Raw genomic sequence first — 23121 nt, 5'->3', positions numbered from 1 at the left:
TGCAGCGGTGCGGGGGATCTGGATCTTAGTCTCCTAATCAGACCTCTATTTGAGGTCTGATTAGAAGACGACCCCGATTATAAGACGAGGGGTATTTTTCAGAGCATTTGCTCTGAAAAAAACCTCGTCTTATAATCGAGCAAATACGGTATATATATATATAAAGCTCAATAAGCTTCCAAACGCATGATAAACTTTCTTGTAAAGATGGTGTGAAGTCAGGTTTACCATGCCTTTGCCACAGTTGGTTTTACCCTCCAAATGCGTAACCTTTATTTATTTATGTGTATTTCTTTACACCGGTCGGGATCAGAGTCGATCAAATCGTACTCCTATACAGCTGAGCTACAAAGTAACCATTCTCTATGAAGAATAAAACACATTCAGTGGCTACCTTTTTATTTTAGCGATTGTTTTTTTTTTTTAATAATTTAAATACTAATTCTAATATAATATAACTAGGGGTTCTGGTTGAAGCTGAGCCGGCAAAAACACCACCTTGGATTCATTTTAGGAAAACCCCTTTCATGTTTTTTGTCTTCCCCTGGATTGACTTTATCAGACATTAGTCAATTTTTATATTATGGGGGGGGTTATGCCTCAGGTTTCATGTAAACAGATAAGATGATGTCGACTAAAGCTTTTAATAGCTGTCCTGTATCTTTCCAGTAACCAGCTATTGATTCCTCCCCATCCATCTCTAGTTTTTGTTTTTTAATTAGTAAATTATTTTGCTCCTCTGCCTTTTTTTTCCAATATTATCCTTTTGCCTTTGCGAGCCTTATTTTCCCCCGATTCTGAGAATTTTAGCTAATGATAGCGTTCTTAGAACACAGAGATTAATGCAGGATTAAAGGAGACGGGAAACGTGACTCCATTGTCCCTAGGTCACAGTCGCCCGTACGCTTTGAAAACATCTGAATAGAGAAACATTGTGAGAAAAATAAAACATTACCGTGCATGGCTTTTTCCCCCATTGATGGGATTTCAGTAGGAGACGTGGAGCTGTCACACCGAACAAAAGCACACATCTACCTCCTATGTATTTTTAGAAAACTGTAATTTTGCCGTGTATATAATTGTAGTATTCATGCCTAATGATTGCTTTGCAGACACTTTGTACTAAATAAGTAAGGCTCCTTAGTCATCATCTGGCATAATCATCATTAATTCTCAGGTGCTAGCTGTTTATGCTGGGTTTTTTTCTTTATAAAATGTGTTGCTTTTAATGTTTTAACATGTTAGCTTGACATGTTATGGACAGTTTTTAGAAACAAATTCTTTGTTATTCTTTATTTTTCTAATCCTCATTATCCGTTTATCAATAACCGAATATCCCAAGAAAAGGGCAGGGGATCACACTTTTAACTAACCAGTACTGGTGGTGATGTCATAAAGCTTGGCAGAAAGTTTAGTTTATATTCAAAAAAAAATTCAGCTTTTATTAGTGATGGATCTTGAGTGGACATAGACCTCGGGCTGACCCAGGCAGCTCCCCAGCCGCCCCCCAATACTTACTTTCATAGCCGCCATCATATCCCCGTAAAGACAGGCGGCAAGCAGTACGTTCACTATGGAGGCTGTGCCGGTTAGGGACAGTGCCCCATGGTGTGCATGGGCCGGGTACAAGTTCGAGCTCCCCAACCGGCCCATGGAGCAGCCGCCCCACTGAAACTGCCACCCTATGTTATGTCACTCGTCGGATTTTTGTAAAAGGTGAGGAAATCAGTCCATATACTTCTATGCGGACAGTAAATTACATTTTAACGATATATAAATAATTCAATAAATTAGAGTTTCTCCTGTGAAATTCGATATGTCCGGAACGCCCTTCGTCTCTGAAATGTATACTGTTATTATTTGTACGAATAAAAATACAGAAAGCCAAGTTTTGTTTGGTGATAGGAAACGGAAGCAGACGGCTTGCTGTTATTTGATTATTTGCGCTTCTCTAATTAATGTTTTTTTTTCCTTTTTTTAAAGTTTGTTTTGCATTATTCAGTTGAAAAAAATGTTTTATTGCGGTCTTGCTCTTGTGACATGGAAAATGCATAATATTCTTATTTTCCTCCATCATGATCTGGTCCAAACCCTGGCCCTCATCCCTTTATGTGTTATTAATGGTTTCTGTAAGGGAATTTCGTTTGCACCTTTTGTGTCTGTTGTTTGCGGGATTGGGTTTTTCTGGTGCCCAACATTAGGCATATCTTTACCATTAAGGTTAACCGCATATCTAGGATATGATGGACACATTTAAACACATATGGGGGTCATCTAACCCTCTAATGTTACACTATGACATCATGTCCTAGCATTTCCCCTTTTTCTAAAATATACTCCTCGGCTGTACCTTAATTGTTCCCCATATGTATTTAAACGTGTCCATCATATCCTCCCTTCTTACCGTAAAGGCATGCTGTCCCCTGTATGAAATTCTAGCCATAAAGCAAAACTTTTCACTTAACCCCATTTTGTTGATTTGTTCTTTTTTTTGTAGCTTTTGTTGTTCTTTTGCTGCATCAAAAGATTATAGCATTGGATTATTTCTTTTAATTCTTTTGCTATATTTAGTTTGATCCCAATTTTATCTTGTGGATTACAGCTATATATTCTTCTCTTTAGCATCTGGTTTTTCTTCGTAGAAACCTTTTCTGTATCATTTAGTTCTTCCATAAAATTCATTTTCTTATGTTAATATGAATAAAATGAAAAATAAGATGTGATTAATAATAATAATATATATAAAGGCTCAAACATTATGCAGCATGTAATTATCTTTAATATAGTTAACAAGTAACCCTAATACAGTGGTGCCAATATATCCAGGGTAGAGCATCCATTAAAGCGGATTAAGCCACCTCTTAGGGTCTCCTACGGTCCAAGGGGCTCCGTGGAACATAGATGGGAGATACGAATGGTACGACACAGATATCATGTCACGTATTTTTCTATATTACAAATTAGTGGTTATAAATATTGTATTCCTCAATGTATGCATTATTTTTGTGTCAAAGTAAATGTTTTTGCATGAGACCCCCGAACTTCTTCAGCTATCAAGTGTCCCTGAATTTCAGTCCTTGCGATTGTTTTTGACATTTACCAATAAAAAAAAATTCCTTAGTAGTTTTCTGAGTATTAACCAAGACTTGCGAAGTTTACGGAGACCTAATATCTTTGCCAAATGATTTCATTTATTACCTGTAAACAGCCCAACAGATTTCTCCTCCAAGCTGTCTTCATATAATGGAGACAGTTGTCACATTGTTATTCTTTCTCACGTTGTGTACTGTGTTTCCGTAAGAGATTTAATACTAATATAAATATTCATGGGGTAAAACAAACACAGTGGCTGTTCGGCGTGCTGTAAATTGGTGGTAATGAATGTCTTCTTTCCTCTGCATATACTAATACCAACCTTCAAGAAAGCCCAGACAATTTGGATGCAAGGTCTCGGTATAGAAGGTTGTCATGGAAACTGAAATACATCACACGACAAAGCGAGGGGTTCCCATGCTCCTGCTGCGTCCGTACGCTTTTAAAACCCACTTCTTTTGTGTTCCGATATGTAATGCGCGTCTCATTACCTTAAACTTCTATTTAACTTCCCGGAATGTTCCCGTCATTAAGTCTCCGTCAATCTAAGTCAAATGTGCAACTTTAAAACGATTACTTGTAAATTAAACTACAATCTACAAACATGCAAACAGCATCAATTGCATTTTGAGTTATTTGTATTATTTTATTACCCAGAAAATCATGTTACGTAGATATACGGGTCACTATGTTACTCAGGCCTTGGTAGACCACTTAGATCTACAGGGACCTCTTAGCCTAAAAAAAAAATAATTGGTGCTCTCCTATGCTCCAAGCTCATTGTTTTTATTATATTTTCCATATTCCCCATTTTCCTCATTATTTGCCCAGCTTGTCCTGATGAATACATTTCTCTGAAACTACAATTTAGCTAATTCAGTAAGCAGTAGAGGCTATAAGCTTTTGCCCGGTCCAGAAGGAGTACATAGGCCTCTTGAAGTAGTCTGGTCATTAAGCAGGACCTTTTACTTGCAAACAATGCTTTGGCCCCAGGCTTCTGCCTCTTAAATCTTCTTTATATATAAGAGGTTGAGATGTCTATGGCACTCAATAAATGTCGTTCATTTGAACATGTATTGAATTGATTCTTTTATCTGGAAAATGAAGGCCTTCAACAAATTGTTTATATACTTCATTTCAACAATCACAACATTCCAATAAAGGCGGGATGGAAGGACCAACAGTACAGGAATTTTCCATCAAACTATAACATCGATGAAAATAGACATATTACTGATCATTTATTTGTTCATTTACAACAAGGAGCACTTGACCAACAGAGTATTAGTACTCAAAAATAAATACTTAAAAGGAAGAAAGAGAGTAGCAGGACGGAGGAAAAGAGAGGAAGGAAGAGGAGAAAGCGTACTGTTAATGAGAAAGAGGAAAGCAGCCTGTGTCTGAAGAAAAGAGAGACAAGAAAACTCCCAAGAACCAGCACAGGCAGCTACAAGCTAGAGGAAAAGAGGCACAGATATGGGAAGAAAATCAGTCAGGATCTTGGACAGCAGGAGGAAAAAAGAGAAGGTGAAGGGCAGGGAAAGGTTCCCATCAAAAGAGTCACGAGTAAAGTGGTCTTACAACTAAACGATTTAGCACTGCTGCTTTACCTTCCATTCAGTGCCGGGACAAGAGGGGTTTGGAAAGGTCAGGTTGGCTTCTATCCCTAGAAGAGATTCCATGGTAGCGGTCAAAATAAGACAGCTATAAAGCCCCTGTAGTTACGGAAAGAGAAGAGAATCTTGGAGATGGCTTGGGACAGTCCCATTACTGTGTCATGAATAAGAAGGCTTCCAAACTGAGACCTCCGTACTATTTGTGATGGGATCTATGGCTGGTGGTAGCCTACAGTCGTATATGAGGAAGGTGGGCTTCCTTACTGAGACCACAGCTGGCTTTTATTCAGCTGTAATAATCTGTGGCATCCCGTTTCTCCACGCTCAGAGCGTTATACATCGCAACTTGGAGCCAGACAACATCTTGCTTGATGGAGAGGGCCATGCAAAGATCTGAGATTTTGGTGACAACAGGACGTTGGGGCACGTTTATGTACATGGTCCCAGAAGTACATCTGAAGAAAGAACATGATTTTGCCGTGGGCTGGTAGTCCTTCAAGTTGATGCTCTTCCGTGAGCTTAATGGAGCTTTTCCATTCTGTCATGATGACTGCAGAAGGGTAATGTTCTCTTCAATTGTATATGGCAGCCCTAATTACAACAAAGAGCTCACAAAACAACCTATATACATCTTGAAGCATCTATTAAAGAAATATCCTCAATATAGCCTCTGGAGAACAAGAAACATCAGGTGGTATCCCTTCTTTCAGAACATCAAGTGGGAGAACATAGAAAGTCGGTGTTCAGTTCCTCCACACCAGCCGACATCAACATTAACCCCTTAAGGACAATGGGCGGTCCCAAAACCCAATGAAAACAATGCATTTTGAACTCGTACATGTACGGGCTTTGTCATTAAGGGGTTAAATATTCACCTGAGGAAATTCTAACAGATTCCAGCGGACACATCGTCCACATCCAGTTGCCAGGCCTTTTCTTTTGTTACTCCAGACTAGATGCTCTAAGTCATGGCCAAGTGTCTCCATATTTGTTTTTTTTTCTAATAGAGTAGAAAACAAATCATATTTTTCATGAAACCAGAACATACTTTATGTATATATATATATATATATATATATAACGTCCTGGTCTCCAAATCCCTCCCCTGTGGTTCTATTCCTGATTATTACTGATGTTTGATTCATGCAGCCTTTGTATGGGTAGATTGAGGAGAAAGGAGAACTTCAGTAAAAGATTAATACTGTACTGCTCCAATGTTTGGCCACAGCGCTCAGCTCTCCTTACTTTAAACAAAATTTCCCCAAAACAATTTCACTGATTGACATACAGCGCACCGTTTTAATAAAGGAATTAATCGAGTTATGCTGAAAGCTGCGACAGCGTCCGTTCCCTTTATTTCGTCTTGAGGTCCACTTCAGCAATCAGCAGAAGTTAAACGCTGGGTTGTGGTTTTTTTTGCATCGGAATAAAAAGAGGAGCGAGTCTTAAGTCTAATTTAACAGCTGGATACAATTTATACATGAAAGCTCTTTGTTGAAATGCCCTTTCCGAAGTCCTGACACAGAGCGCACTGGTGGTTTCCGAGTTTTCCATCCTGATGTAAATTTCAGCCTTTTTTCTTTTTTGTCCATCAATTTGCCACATTGCTCCGTTCCTGGACAATCGTACGCCGCGGGGTTCTCCCGATAAAATTATTTCTTCTAAGATTTCTGTGAATCTCGATCGCAAATTATTGTAATTAACCGAAGGCGAATAGGTTTGGTGAGGAACAGCTCCTGAGAAGTGTCAGTTTACTTTGCGGAAATAAGAGAAATTGATTACATAATAGTGGTTTAAGAGAAGACAAAAAAAAATAACCACTTTTATAATAAAATAGGAGGTTCTGCTTAAACTATTCCCTGCAGCGAATATCACACCACATGCTGGATTAAAGTCAAATGTTAATACTGAGCTATAATCCATTTGTGTTCCGCCACTCATCCAGTTTAAACACTCAACAGAATTCCAATGAACTCACATTTTGGAGGTGAAAAAGGTCTATTTCCATCCCCAATCAGCCTCCGATTCTTCTTGTTTGAGTACTAAGAAGACTCCCTGGGACACAGTTTATCCTAAATAATCCAAAGAGAACATTTCTTCTTCCTCTTTGTTCCTCCTGCTGTCCATTAACATAAAAATATTATGTAGCCAGCAGATTTTCAGCAAAATTCTTTTATATTTAGAAACGAACATTAATTTTATTAGCATTAGTTACAGTAGTAAGTTGCCCCTCGTGGGAGGTTACAGCCTGGAAACTAAAGGCTGCCTGGGACTAGCCCCTCCCTTACTTGTCAATATCCCTGCATCTACTGGTGAGTAGCTCCACCCTTCATAAAGCCACTCCCCTGAAGAATTACCTTCTGGGGGGAGGGGTTCCCAAATATGGGCATATCCTGGCACTCAGAAAGTTAAGTGGTAGCCTGTTATAAGGTGTGCAGCGGAGGGCCAAGGACTGTATAGACCACTGATATTAGAGCATACAGACACAGACTGGCCATCTGGAACATCGGGCAAATGCCCAGTGTGCCGCTTGCCAACAGCGCCACACACTGCTGCATTGCGTGGTCACCGACTGGATACCCCCAGCCGCACGCTGCGTGAGCATACAAATATAGAGTGTGGCCACACATATCCAGCCATCTGCCTCACTTATGTCATCAGGCGGGCGAGGGCCTTGAAGTGCCAGTGCCGCCTGATCATTGCCAGTCCGGTGCTGAGGGCACCAATACTTTGTTACTCTGTACCACTGCAACAAGACAATATCGTTATTTTTTCATCCAGCAACTTTCTCAAGAATGCAATAAGAAGGACCAAAACTATTCTACATTAACCGTAGACGTTTACTATATTTTGACGGCAGAAGAAGGGAGTGCGACAAGAGGTCATAGTCTAAAACGAGAAGGTCAGAGGCTTGAATGTAATTTTAAGATTTACTTCACTAAGAGAGTGGTATATAAGTGGAATAGCTTATCAGCAGATGGGGTGGAGGGTAACACAGTGAGGGGACTTGAACATGCATGGGATAGGTATATCTAATCCTGAATCCAAGGAGAGGACAAATGGTCCAACTACATTATCTGCTATCATTATATATATGTGTGTGTATGTATTGTGTGTTTTATTTTTCTTTATGCAATGCAGTTGTATCTGTAAGATGTGGTTAAGTGAGTTGTATGTCAGGTTGTCACACTGGGGATAGTCAAGGCAGCAATAAAACGGTATTCCTGGGGTGAAAATGTCAGTGTTCAGAATCCTGGCACTTTTCAGCAAAGTGCAGCAGTCAGCCGAGCTCATCCCGGGATCTCGAGGAGTGACAATCTCCGTGACAGAAGACAATGCCTTCGCCTTCTCCCCTGGAACCCAGCCATTCTCTTCACGCTGAATCGTATACAAAAAAAGATTCCAGAATTATTTTAGAAAACTGTGCTTGCACCCGATGAGCAGATGGAGAGCAGCTGATTGGCAGCCGGAGGTCTTTTTATTTTTTAACAAGGGGTGAGAGAGAGCGAAGAATAAAAAGTACCAATAAGTTTCACAATAGAAGGCGATGGGCTAGAGGACAATATTAACCCCTTAAGGACAATGGGCGGTCCCAAAACCCATTGAAAACAATGCATTTTGAGCCCGTACATGTACGGGCTTTGTCATTAAGGGGTTAATGTCTATAAATAGATCCTGGCATGGATCAGTGACCTCCAATCTAGCTCGAAATCCATCCTGCATTAAAGCAAAAAAAAGCTGGAAATTGTGCCTTTCTCTAAAACCTAGTAATTCAATATAGGCATTTTTTTACAGCCAATAAAGGTCAAAACAAATGATAATAATGATCGTATCATAGCAACGGAAAAGCTGAATGAGAAAAGGATAAAATGAAAAGAGCAAACCTTTGTGTTACTTACAGGAAAGATCTGTATGGCTCCATAACCTGTGACCTAAATTGTTTTTTTTCTAGTATAATATGATGATGTTTATGTAGATAGATGCAATTGCAATAATATTTGTCTGCGTGTCAGTGTTCTAAATCAGAATGACGTCGTGATCGCCTCTCGTTGCTCAGAGATTCTCGTTTTCAGATACAGTAGAGTCTTCATGAGGGTCCACCATACCTGTATAATCAGAATTGTCTGGCAAAGGTTTCTGGGAGTTGTAGTTTGCTATCAACTGGTGCACAATACCAAAGGCTGTGCAATGCTAACGTTTATCTTTTCAGTTTTTCACTTTAAAAGTTTTAAGTATTAACTTAGGTGCCACGGAGCCTGATTTGTAAAATAAATTTTAAAAAAAGTAGGAGTATGGAAAGATCCAAAATAGCAAAGATCTCCACTGATTATGCAGCTCCCTGGACCAATCAGGAGAGATCAGATGATCTCCCCAACTTGCCCATGATGGGGGGTCGGTACCAGCATTGCTCATGGTGGACATTTACTGGGGTCTGTGGTGGACACATTTATGATGTTCTGTCGACCGTGGCAAACTTTGCCATAGACACTGGCGTCCTCGTACAGACCCTTATCCTTGCCTATCCCTGCCCATGATCTTCACTGCCCTATAAAAGTGGGATAGTGGGCAAACTATGAGTAACAGTGTGCTGCCCACGTAAAAACTGGGACCCTAGTCTGTATACATGTCCTACCCATCTTGTCTTATGGTCAGGCTCTGATTTCCCAATTGTTACATTAGAACTGTCTGAAATAACGTTCAATACAAGATACAAACACTTGTACTGCAATGACAGTAAAGCCTATGTTTGCACCAATTTTTATCTTTGTAGTTTGCTGTTGGATCAAAAAAAGACTTAATTTAGATTATTATTAGATATTTAAACCAATACGTTTTCTGCTACAGGTGCCCCCCCCCTCTGACCTCTAGTTTGCCAAAAGCCTAGACCTGGCTCCACTTGGTGGCCAACTCTTCGTGTTCCTCTTTGTCTTCCTGGGGAATAAATCTTGGTATTCCAATAGAGTCACTCGTACGGACCTTTAACTCCCGCCGGCGAAACTCCCCCTGGGGAGACCATTTCATGTTCGTTTTCACGTTCGCCCGAATACGAATGCACAAGTCTACGTTTAACACACATTTTCCATTTATATGGGTTTATCTAAGAGAAACATCTTCCAAATTAGCTCCGGAGGTCTTGACTCGCCGTTTCCCAAGTTTATTATTATTTACCGTGCATTCTAATTATCCAGCACGTAGAACTATTGTTAGTTAATCATACTGAAATAGTCACCTACTCCAATACACGATTTACATTGTGTTAAATAAAATAAAATTAACCTTTAGATTCTTTTCATCTGTTTTGAGGTTTTTTTCTATTTATATTTAAAAACAGCGATTAGGAATTTTGTATTCCAAATAATATGTATTGTATGGTGTGAGTACAATAATTCCTATTAATTCGCTAATAAATAATTGCACAGTATATCATGCTAGGGTAAAATAACCACGGAGAGCTGTCTTGTTATCCTGGGTTTTAACAAATTATTTTCATGCTAATTACTTTCGCAGGATTGACCTCTGAAAAGTGTTTCTTTTTTAACAACCTTAATTGGCGAACTTCCCCGAGCTGTTACTGAACCACCATCCACACTGAGGAGCATTAAAGATCAGACTGTCAGATGATGACGGAATTATTTCTTTTCTTTATTTCTTTTATCTTGAACCGAGTAACCGCTTTATAAATTGTCTGCTAGATCTTGCTTACTTATAACCTGCGTCTATTTAAAGTGTTGACAGGATCCGTCTTAAATTAGGGGTTTATTCTCTAAACCATCACAGTACATTAAACTCGTACTAAGTAAATAAACAGAAGCGGATCTGTCATTTTAACCCTTTAAGGACAATGGGCGGTCCCTAAACCCATTGAAAACAATGCATTTTGAGCCCGTACATGTATAGGCTTTGTCATTAAGGGGTTAATCTTTTACCTGAATGTTTTATCACATAAAGAGCAACGCAAAAGCTTTTTCAGCTGGTATTGCGACAAGCTGTGCCTGCATTAGGGACATGTGACAATTAAGCATTCCCTAAAAAAAAAAATGATCAGGGCAATATTTTAATTTTATTATCTCTGGACCTGGCCAGTTATAAAAGCGTTATTTTTGGAAGATAAATTAGAATAAAGTATATTTTAATCTGACTTTAATTTGCTTAATGATGGGCCAAGGCTGGTTTGATCCTGTATAATACGTAGTTAAAAGGATGTCCCAGGCAGCCCCTGTAAGAATGAATGCATCTTAAATGACTTTAATATTGTTTAAAAAATAGAAGAAACAAAATAAAGCACTTACTTGATGTGGAAGCTGCAGCCGTGCAGCTGCCCTCCTCCAGGGACTGATAATTATTGCCACTGATTGGCTGCTTGAAGCAGCCAATCATCAGCAGGAAATCAATGCCATTGAAATCAATGGGAACCTTTTTCAGGCATCTGAATGGAGCCGATGCTAAAGCTGACTGGAGGTGAGTTTAGAAATCCAATAGATCCAACCCAATGCCATTTTTGGCAAAAATCTGCAATTACATCAAATGTTTTTTTGTTTTTTTTTAAATAGTGTTCAGGAAATCTGCTTTTATTGCAGTTGATTCATTAATCCCCAAATCACTCATATTTTTCATATTTTAAATGATTCTATAAGATTAACACTGAAGAACAAATTAACAATACGTGCATTAAGTGCTTCCCCGCCGTCTCACAGTAATTTCTGGGCTCCTGTAGAAAACTATATTGATTATGCAAAAAGAATTGTTCCGTGCTGACTTTCTAATTACACATTGTTTATTTGGAAGGTTACAGACAGTAACTCGGCCTCCTGGGTAGTTCAAATAATCAGCTTGTTGGAACTAGAGAAGAAATGCCACCAATTCCAGCCCGCGCCGTATAAACAAAATGTCCTGACAGCAAAAACACAAAACAAACAAAAAAAACGATGGTGTACGAGAATATGTTACATTTCAAATAATGGAATATGTGATGTCTTCTTCTAACAATGATTTAAAGTCATTTCATCTTAGAGAACCGTATGGAAAAGGATCCGAAGATCCAATGGAATTTTATCCTAAACTTGTAATAAATTAAATGCTGCCATTACATAAAAAAAATATTATTTTTGAAACAAATTTTAGCCAAATTTCTGGATTGAAAATGTTTGATGCGAAGAGAGGCAATAGTAAGGTAATTCAGCCATGGATCTCAGCTCCATTAAAATAAAAGATTTGGTATTTTAAACCAAAATCGCTCCAAAAAAATTACAAAGACTGACAAATAAAAGGAGTTTTGGTAAATTATTTTTAGCATATTTTTGGCATATTTTGTAAAATTGTCAGCTTGTAAGAGCAGGATTCCCTTCTCCTTCTCTACCGGAATATCTTAGCACGTGTTCATGTTATTGTCAGTTTTGCAGATTGTAAATTTTAATGTTATTGCTAATTTTTACCCTCACTTATTCTAACAGCGCTAAACTGAGTCTAAGATGGGCATCAAAACGTATTTGTGTGTTCAGATGTTGAGGTTTTGACAGCTGCGGCGGACTCATCGCCGGCCGCGGGCTTCGCCTGCCAGGAAACCGCATGAATATGGAACCAAAGAACAACATGGCGTGCCAGACTTCAGTTCTGATTCATTTTATTTGTGTGTCGGCGCAATCTCTTGTATAATCTGAGCATAAAAATACTTAAATTAAGGGGAGTGTATGAATGATCATCTCCCTGACCTGTACAGAGACCACCTAGAATATTAAAATGTATATGAAATCGAAATGCAGATGCACCAAAATTTCAACAGATATCTACTCTACTGTATCGGACGTAAATATGCAGGCAAACGTTCCGGGAGACCTGGAACAGGTCCTCTTATACACCCTAGATAGGTGCGGTGGCGGCGTATAATTCTCTGAATGGACAGAGGTCCAGAGACCGCAAGCACTGTGCGCAAACACTATGCCGTAACACCGTGGCCATGTGCCAAGAAACTAGTATAGCAGGGAGAAAGGTAAGCAAGAATGAGCACTAAAGAGCCATAGAAAAATACACAACTCCCATCACACAGGGAAAAGGTGATACGCATTCCTCCACTGCATGCGCTGGATGTTGGGGTTATTTCCGCAATCGAAATAACTGATTTTTTAAAGATTTTTGAATTTTCATGCATACAAGGCAAAATAATAGTTACCAGGAAATGAATTCTAAAAACCGGTTGCTGTCATAGATGATGTCGCTATGATATGAGGCTGTTTGTCTGATACGCTATGGATGCCTGTTTTAGTTTTCCCTTTAACATTTTTACAAAAACAAATGATCCGTTGTTCCGGGTTGAGTAGGCGCAGAACAGATTGGAATCTATGACCTTTGTGACTTAGGTCTTATCTTGTTGATGTTCAGTACAGCCTCCCGTGTTGTTCTGGATTTTCTGTTACCTGTCCGTATGGATTAGCATCAGTAAAGCAATAAATAAAATCCTCGGCTGTGCCAGGAAGGGTTGTGTGTACTTTCTACCAGAGCAGGCAGTGGGGAAGCCAATTGCCTTCTGTAGGACACCTTGGGTAGGCGAGCACCGTGTCCACCATGGGTTGAAGTGTTGATACTCGGAACGCTCCTAGTCTTGGTTGATTTGCAGACCAGGCATGCTTCTTTCTGGTTATTTGCGAATGTTTTCTACTTTGGACTGGTCGATGTTGGACAAACACATCTCCTGTCCACCCGTTCACCATACATGATTGTGGTGGAAGAACTTACCTTCCCTAGATCTTCTTGTTAAGAAAAGGTTTCCTGGAAAAAAAACATCTTCCAAATTAGAACCACAATAAAAATCCAGACAGAGGTAGCAGCCTCCTCCCGATTTTAAGGAGGCATCCAACTAGGTGAGGGCCAACAAGCAGGATCTGAAGAAGACTTATTATTATTTCATTTAGTTTTGCCTTTTGAATAAAAGCTTAATCACGTCTTCTCTCCGCAGGGAGGACACAGGCGACTTCTTTGACAGGATGAGAATCGTACTTCAGAAACAAGAAAGTATGCAACGTTATTGGAGGAGCGAGGTACAAAATACTTTCCTTTTGCATTTCGTTTTTTTTTTTAGTCTAGTCACGTAGTAAAATGAACGGGAAAATACCTCTCAAACAAGGAGACCTTTAAATCTATTTCTTTCACATTAAATATTGATACGATGGAGTGATTAAAATTTCTCATTTATAATACATGTTAGTACAGCTGATTAACTTGAACATATGGTCTTAGGAAAAAAAATCAAATTTTAGTTTCTGTTGGTTTTTTTTTGGGGGGGGTTGCCTCGAGTCAAAGTAGAGCGTTTATTTTCTTCTTTTGTTTTTCAGAGTGTTTTAAATAACAATACACCACCACCCCCAGAAAATATTGGGGAGCACAAAGCGGCGGAGAAGCTGATATTAACTAAGAGAGAGGTATTTTGAAATGTATTTCAAGAAATATGGTTCAGCCAATGCTTTTTGTTGGTTTAGAGAATGCCCTGCAGAATGGATTTTTCATGACAGTCAAGAATGTAAGGTTAAAAAATGATCACCTTACATCTGTTCCGAAAAGATGTCCGTAACGTGTAATGAATGTTAGATGTAATGTTACGGAGTTTGACACATTGTGGCCTCTTTTTTTCGTTTCTAAAGATAGAAATGTTGTATGAAGAAATTTTGTATACTCTGGTGTACAGAACTGGAGCTGTATCTTCTGAACACGTGGCCAGTGAAGAAGACCTCTTTCATTATCTGCAAAAGGTAAGTTGGACACATGCAACTTTGTAACCAACCAATAAATCCTGCCATCCGGTTTATAGATTTTGTTTAACTTAAGAAAGAGGAAATAAAAAAAGATTTTTGGCTCTAAATGTAGAAATTCTGCTGTTTTTAATAATTTTAGCATGGAGGTCATTATATTCTTCCTGTTGAATTATAGCATTGAGGCTGAGAGAAATGGTGCTAAAGCAATCCGTTCGTTAAATATGTGATGGATTCCTTGTTGTAAAGACAGAAATTAACTAACGTCCTATGTTAAATCTACCAAAGTGACCATAATAATCTCTGAAGACCTCCCAATTGTACGTATAAATTGTGACAATTGCCACAGGAGGACATTACATCTCTTCCAGTCAACTATGGACACTTGTGCCATGGCTGGGTTCCTTGATTGGAAATGTCCACCAGCCCAACGATCCACAGAACCTTTCTAAACTTCTTAAAAGACCCTGCACTAGGTTCATAGATTTTTTCCCCTTTGTTAGGTTGATCTTCCCAATTCATGTCCCTAAAACTGTAAAAAAAAAAAAAACTAAATTCTACATAAATGCGTCCAAGCTAGAACCATAGGGTTAGCATACAGCTTCATCAATGTCTTTGTGTCTAAAAAAATGTTCTCATAATAAAAATGTTTGAAGGCCATTAAAAACCATCTTAAAAAATAATTTCTACAGGTATTTGGAGTGAGTAAAAGTGACCATGATTCCATCCTACTCCGAGTCAAGGAATCAAAGGTAATATCAAAATTGAGAAATTCTGTAACATTCAGTACATTTCGGTGGCTGCCACCTAATGCAACACCCTAGGTGGACATGGAATGTGATGGGCGTTGGTTGCCATATTTTTGGGGAGTAAATGTCTAGCCCATGTCTAGGAGTTCTCAGTTCCATTGGGACAAGAGTCCGGCGGGATCATCGTTGTGGAATCCGTGGACAGCGGAAGTCTTTCGAGCTGTGAATAGCTTATGCAGCTTTTCAAGAAAAATAAAATAGGTAAATAATAAAGGTCAGGAGATTAAGAAGAGCTACAGAGACCACATGCTGGTGACCTCCGTGTCTCCTACTTACCACATCTGCTCTGTTCCTGGGCGAGTATAATGCCTGGAGGGTAAAAGGTCTAAACTTTTTACATATAAATAATAATGAGGAGCAAAGCATAGCTACAGCTCGGAACAAAGAATTCTAACAAAGTATTTTTAGGTGACTAAAAACACGATAACATCGTGGAGATGGGATTCGAGAGCTATAATGACTGTACGAGAGGCATAATGCAAGTAGGTGCTTGTGTCGAAGTATTAAGGACTCCAAGTGCAGGCCGGAACGAGTAATTAGGTTTGTTAAGGACGGGAGATACGGTGCTTCCATTCCATAGCAAGGGTTTTTTTTTTCTTTCTTCAAGGAGGCATTTTTTCAGATGAGACATTGGTAGGATGAGAAAAGAATCCAGCTTGGTAAACACTTGTACGGGTCATTTAGTTCACGTACACTGTTTTCATCGACGCAATACCAGACGGAACATTATCTCTGCATTTTGTTGATGGCAATTATCTGTCTAAAGTAATACATACCATTCGTATCGTGCGCCTCTTCAATGATAAAATTGTGAGACTATTAGAAATGTCAGTTTAGGTTTTTTTTCTCGGAAAGTGGATTAGTACTCGTCTTGATCACTTTATTGTATGCGCATTTACTATTTCTAACAGATCTTGCTATTATAGCTTGGCCACTAAAACACTCTTGGTGGCTCTAGTTCTGGTTTGGTGGTCTTGCTGGTAAAAACAGACATCAAGAAACACTTACAGATGTCCTCTAACCCCGCAACATGTTGGACTAAGAACTACAAGAAGCTCTTCAAAATTAACCCTTCACTGTGAAGTCAGTTAGCTGGAATAATTCCAACAAACTGGTTATAAAATACAGAGATCCAGCAGATATGCCATAAAGCTACTCAAGAACTCATCTGGCCATGGTACCTTTCTAATAATAATTTAATATAATCTAATTATGTAGATTATCCCAATCTGGGGTGTCAATCAGTACGTGGCTGGTCTCCCGCAAGATGGTTTAAGGGTATGTGAGTCAACCAACTCAATCAGACAAACGTCATTCAGTATCTGTATGTATGTGTGTGTGTGTGTATATGACACCCATGGCAGTATTTGTATAAAGCAGATTATGCCGTATTGTTTTATCCTTAGATAAATAACAGCGTTCAAGACCAGGTAATACATTTATGGCCATGCCTGGGTTGTAGTGCAAATATTCAAGATGCCAATTTTTTTTTTCCCGTAATGACATCGTTTTCCGACACATGAATCTGTCATCTGCTTTCCTCTCGACTTGCACAAGAGAGCCGTCTCACATCTCGGAGCTCTGATAAGATGCATGCTAGCTCATCTCTAATAGAAGCCAGTATCATTTAGCGCTAGGGACCTCGATCGCCAGACTTCGAAATGTCAGTAGTAAAGAGGATTTAGGAAATGAGACCATCCAGTATTTCTCACTCGCTTGTCTGTTATCCCTGGAGTCGAGAGATTAGGAGGTGATGGCCGTAGTGGCATTAATCTAATCTCTGGGACCTAATGAAAAGGTTTTATAATGGGCTTTTTCTCTGCAAGTCTCCTGAGCAGTAACTATACCGATATCTGTTCTTCACTAAAGGACCAATGGAGATATCTTACCGAGATGTGTCCAATATGTAGATTTCAAGAGGTTAATCGACCGTTAAGTGTACCAAGAAAACATGAAATAAATATATTTTAGTTGCGATTATAATAAAGTACCTTTTTTCTTAGTTTCTCAGAAGATATTCTGTTTACTTCTAGGCTCCAGTCTACGCCTTAAAAGTCACCGTTGTCCAAGCCAGAAATTTGCTTGCTAAAGATGCCAACGGTGAGTTGATCCCTTTAAATAATGCCAGGACGGAATGGTCTGAAAGATAGGATTCCTTTGCGCCCGGCTTCTCCCTGGCTCGCTTCCTAATGCTTGAAGCGTAACGGAAAAAAAAGAGCTTTTATGACTTTGCTGTAAGTCAAGTGCGGATCTTTTACCTTATAGCTTTTTTCTTATAAAACTAAAATTATTTATTTTGATTTAAAGGGGCTAACAAATTATTTATAAAACTCTTTATCATACATTTTTTTTCTCAAGAACATACAAACCACTTTAGGCGATGATACATATTAAAGAACTCTGATAAAGTATATTAGGGCGACTTAAGTAGTACAATACAATCTCTACATTTTATTAGGTTAATTACTAGAAGAGATTGAAATTGTTAGTCTTATCTTTATCTAAGTGGTTGTATTATGGGTATCGTGGTTGCGACATCTCATTAGAGGTGGAGGAATGAGAGTAGGAGCTGAGGTCTCTTCCTCTACCATTTGTGGGTCTTTTAGTCATGTTTGAGTCTCGGTAAGAAGGGCCCGGGGTATGAATCTTTTGTTGCCACCGACCAGCTTGTCGGCTGACGAGAGTGTCGAGATGATGATGCTGGAGGAAGGAAATATTTGGACTTCACACGTCTTGTGAAAGGAGCAACTTCTTCCTCTGCCATATTATAGCGGCCTACTAGTAGTTTGTAGATGGAGGGAGAAAAAATATTGGTATTGGGCTACCCAAAATCTCATAGCCTACTGCGAACAGCATGCAATCTGCTTATCAGAGAGCTTAAAAGTGCCTGCATCCCCATTAGCATTAAAGAGACTGCTGATTCCAGCCCGCAAAAAGCTAAGCCACGTTCCCCAGTCACTGAAACCCATCGCTGTGCGCAGTCTTATCTGTGCTCCTCAAATCCAAGCACCATGCTTTGGCCAAGAATCCTTCTACTACACAACGGTGTCCTTCTCAGCTTCAAAACACCCGTCGCGGTACGTGAAAGTAGCTGCCCTTATTTTTAGCTCCCTTTAATTTATAATTCACAAGGCTAAAAGTAAAGTCATCGCTATCCGCGTCTGAGCGCATCTGACATAGGCCATAGAGACAGGAGGCCTTGTGCTTTCATCACAGCGTGCGCCGATGTAAAAGTTTTGATTTCCATTCATACTTAAACTACAACTTCCACTCTTGTCTTTTTTTTTTTATAAAGGATTACATTAAATGGAATAGTTTATAATCATGAAGTTTATTTTATTCTTCTGACCCCAGCCGGGAGAAATTCCAGCGGCTTGTATACTCGGAGTTACAAGTCACTTTTCCAAGGCTGTCAGTTAATGTTCTGTTCTAACATCCTCTACCAGTAGTTAAAAAACAGCCCTGGAGACCTTGGGCGGCTTTTACTGCAGATCCGCAGCTGCGAAATCTTCTTTTCTTAGGATTGCTTCCGACCTATATGGAGGACCGAGGCTACAGACTTGTCAAGAACCATTAACATCTCTTTAGGGGAGTTTGTTGTATGTGGATCAGAAGTACCCGCTGAAATATACAGATCTGGCACATATCAACTGTAGCTCAAATTACAGAAAAAAACATCATTAGATACAGTGGATAATTTGAGTTGACGCAGCAATGTTGGCCGGGAGGAACAGAGTATGTGTCCAGCAGATTGTGGAATATGGTGTTCCATTCTCTCCACCTTTGAATCATTGGTGGTCCACAAGATAACCTGGCTACTGTATAGAACCCCAAGCAAAATAGGAGGAATGCACAAAAGGGGGCATTATAATCGTTCATATTGTGATTGTGACCCCATATTGTAAATTAAGAAGTTGCAACTTTATGGCAATCCCAGTAGCATTATTCTCCATGTGTCAAATTACCATATCTTCCTGTGTTACATTAAAAACCTTTCACTAAACTGTGCACTGCGCCATCTTACATATATTGCACTGAGCATTTCCATTAGCCATTCTAAACCCTCGTTCAGCCCTCATGTTATATGACCCATTATGAAACCAAAACCCTTTTTGCCCAGACCTACACCCATTGACTTATTTTCTCACATCATGTAGACAAATAGGGGGTTAGTTAGTTAGTTGGTTGACAAGTGTATTGCCACCCATTGTCCCAACAATATTCCATTGATTGCTCTGGTGGTTGGCGACAAGACTCGCTCTTTATAACTGACCTGCAGTATTTTCCATTGTAACAAATATATTCCGCTCCCATGCATATACACCCAGCGCTGCTTATTCTGTTTGCCTTTGATATTATCGGAAAGCACAGCAGATTATGGCTGAGCTTCAAAATAAGATTCTAGGTTCAGCTTTAGAACGCTTAAACCCTTTAGATGATTGTGAAAAGTCGAGGAAGGAGTAGTGGTGAAGTACAGGTGAATCCGTCTGGTGGAGAAGCGTTCTTAACCTTGCCGACCTCCAGGATATGCCTGAAAATGAGATACCGCTCGTTGTATTCTTCATGGTGGAATATTTTGAAGGCATGGGTGGCCACCGAGGGATAGGCAATCTCATTAAAAAAAAAGAAAACATTCTTAGTAAGCCATACAATATATGGTTGACTGCAGAGTTATTTTTTTTTTCTTTCTTACACTGACTTTTTTTTCTTACTTTTCCTTTTTATTTGACGTCTCTGCTCCTTCGAGAAGTAAAAGAGACTGCCCTGTTGACACGCACACTATTTCAATCCATTTTATTTCTATTTTGGGGACAGGTTTCAGCGACCCCTATTGCATGCTGGGGATTATGATCATGCAGAGCTCAAAGGAAACCGAAGAGAAGAAAGAGCGGAAATTCAGCTTCCGGAAGAAAAAAGACAAAATGGAAAAGCGTTCCAGTGTGAGAGACGTTCTGCTCGCCAAGTACATCCAAGTCACTGAAGTCAAAAGCAATACACTGAACCCGGCGTGGAATGAAAACTTTGTTTTGTGAGTCAAAGAACCGAATAGAACAATAAACTGATGACTGGTTTTTTTTTGGGGGCCATTTTTTTTCAATTTCCATAACACACTTTGTGTTTTATTTAACAGTGAAATAGATGATATCCACAGCGACCAACTTCACCTGGATATCTGGTACGTGACTCTAGTGGGGATGCTTGGTCTATGTGCAGATGAACGACGTGAGAAACTCACACGTGAAGACTCAATGAGACTTAATGTCAAAACCTTACCTCCCAAGTGTCCCTGGTCAGGAGGGATAGTCACTCCTGGAACCCAAATCCCTGTGTCTCTCTTTCCCTAATGCCTCTTTTTTCTAGGAGCTCCAAAAAAGCCCCAAAAGTCGACATAATGTGTGTACACATCGTGTGAATGCAATACCTTATTCCTTTCCTAAATACCTTAGACGCAAATATCAGTGAATAGCTCCCAAAATCTACGCACCTCTGAGTACACCAGCAGTAACCGAGAAGCACATGCTGCGCGAGGATGTATTTAAGGTGGTCGCGGCCGTCGACCTGGCCCAGGGCAGATTCCCAGGCTGCTTCCCCAAGACCTGCTTCATGCTACTCTATTCTATTCTAAAAATCCCCTAGAGAAAGTGTGTTTTATTAATATATAACATACCATTTTTACGTAATTATTATTATTTTTTATTGTTTTATATAGCGCCATCAAATTCCATAGCGCTGATATAATAATATATTTGATTCTTATGAAATTATGGAGATATATTTTTAACTGTTAGACAAAGCAATAAAAAAAACCTGCGCCTGTTCATGTAGTTTTTTTAAAAAAGGATATTTACAATTTCTGGCTATTTTCTAACGCATGTGTGGCGTTTCAGGGACCATGATGATGACGTGTCTGTCGCCGAGGCTTGCAAGAAACTAAATGAAGTCAGCGGATTCAAGGGGATGGGGAGGTATGATATCATTTATTAGAGAGATCTTTATCCTGTGCAGGGACTTTTATTTAATTAAAAATATTATTTTTAATTATTATTAATTAAATTATGAATAATAAAAAAAGAGCTGCTATGAAAATACAAAAAAAATTACTGACATATTATTTTATTCATGTTTCTTTTTTTTCCTGGAATGTACAATTAATACAAATCCTTCTTTCCCCATTTGGAATGTTGGGCGGTATGAGTATGTGATGAAACAGAAGAAGTCAGTAATAAGTCAGTAAGGTTTTCTTTCAGACAAAAAAATCAAATTATATTCATGTATTATAATATATTCCATTCTGAGCCCCGTCGACCGACGTGGAATTTATTATCAAGTCATTCTTTTTAGTAAATCTCCCTATAGATTATTTCGTTGAGGAATGTCATTCACCGGGTTAACTGGATACTCAATGTAACCATAGTAATCAGATTATAAGTAATTAAAGAACGCATTTCCTTCCTCATGTGACCCAGTTAGTCCCCAATCTATGTAATTTCAAGAAGACGAAATAGAGAGGCAGTCGGTGCCAAATTACTTGTGGCATGTGCCATGTTCCCTTAAGGCAGCTCCAGAGTTGTATCCCTGTCGAAAGGGTTATTATTTTTATATTTTTATAGCAGAAGATGAGTCGTGGTTTGGGACATCTCAAGTAGGATCTAACTTTCTGAGTTTTGACTTCCAAATCCTAACACTTTGAGTTTAGCAATGGAATTGAAAACTCTAGACCATGCATGATAAGAGGGCCATAACTTCCATGAGGCAAGAGGGCCAGCTCTCCCTAAGGGGTATGCTTGGGTTGGCCACCAGCCAGGCCTTGTGCCCCCTTCTGCTTAAGTAAGTGGAGGAGACATGGCTTCAGTCTGGAACTACCAACCCTGCCATGGGCGCCAAGTGCCGGAACTACCAACCCTGCCATGGGCGCCAAGTGCCCTACATACAGCGTTGAATCATGAATAGTTCAGAAGTGTTTTTCGGATTTAAAACATTGTCCCCGATCAAAGGAAGTCCTCTGATCCTGAAAGTCATGTAAGAACAAGCTGTCATTCTCCCTTTCTCTACAATGTATGGCTTAGCATTCAGATTCAGTAGCTAGAGGTTTGCGGCTTGGCTTACAGTATATGTCATTATTTATTTAATATATATTACAATGTCTGTCCCGGCTGTGATTACGCCTCATTTCGTGCCCACATCCCTCCTTTATATTTAAATGGGTGAATAGAGACCCCGCTCACCCCGACTGTGCTCTCCTCGCCAGGTATTTCAAGCAGATAGTCAAATCTGCAAGAGCAAATGGAACAGGAGGATCCGCAGAGGACAACGCAGACGACTTCTTGGGATGCCTTAACATCTCCATTAACGTAAGGAACGCAGGAAAATAAATTGCCTTTGCTTCGATGAGAATTACTTTTGCAGACTCGCCCTGTGATGTTCGCTCTGCATTTAGCTCTACGTTCTCACAAATGGCACCAAAGCACATTTTTCCCTTAGAATGAAACTACTGAGACAAAGTGAAAGAAAGAGGAGCCAAAAAGTTTTATTGCTAGACCAGGAGTAGAGGCTGAATAAAGTAATGAGTGTTCCACCTTCTGTGACCTCAATATTCCACCGCATTTATGTTTATCTGAAGATAATGTAACCTCCTCTTTTGTTAATCCCAGGAGATTCCGGTCGGGGGGTTAGACAGATGGTTCAAGTTGGAGCCAAGGACCAGTTCTTCGCGGGTTCAGGGAGATTGTCACCTGATAATTAAACTCATCACAAACCAGGTGAGTTTCAATGACTTATTATAGTTGAGCGGAGAGTGTGGTGTGTGATAAATCGAGGACATTGCCTGTGTTTGTGGGAAGGACAGAAATCTAACTTAATCCC

General features: G+C 39.5%; 1 protein-coding gene across 1 annotated transcript in view; it reads left to right on the top strand.

The window, feature by feature from the left end:
* The window catches only part of BAIAP3 (BAI1 associated protein 3), a 65654-nt gene that overhangs the window by 22176 nt on the left and 20357 nt on the right, over positions 1-23121 (top strand). Inside the window, exons 3-12 of the mRNA XM_053472137.1 lie at positions 13660-13741; positions 14036-14122; positions 14342-14449; positions 15142-15201; positions 17292-17358; positions 20074-20287; positions 20390-20434; positions 21147-21224; positions 22508-22610; positions 22911-23018. Of these exons, the coding sequence (XP_053328112.1) occupies positions 13660-13741; positions 14036-14122; positions 14342-14449; positions 15142-15201; positions 17292-17358; positions 20074-20287; positions 20390-20434; positions 21147-21224; positions 22508-22610; positions 22911-23018 (952 nt within the window). The remainder of the gene's footprint in view (positions 1-13659; positions 13742-14035; positions 14123-14341; positions 14450-15141; positions 15202-17291; positions 17359-20073; positions 20288-20389; positions 20435-21146; positions 21225-22507; positions 22611-22910; positions 23019-23121) is intronic.

The sequence above is a fragment of the Spea bombifrons genome, chromosome 7 (genome assembly GCF_027358695.1).
Source record: "Spea bombifrons isolate aSpeBom1 chromosome 7, aSpeBom1.2.pri, whole genome shotgun sequence".
In the NCBI taxonomy this organism is placed as follows: domain Eukaryota; kingdom Metazoa; phylum Chordata; class Amphibia; order Anura; family Pelobatidae; genus Spea; species Spea bombifrons.
This window is presented reverse-complemented; position numbering and strand designations above follow the sequence as displayed.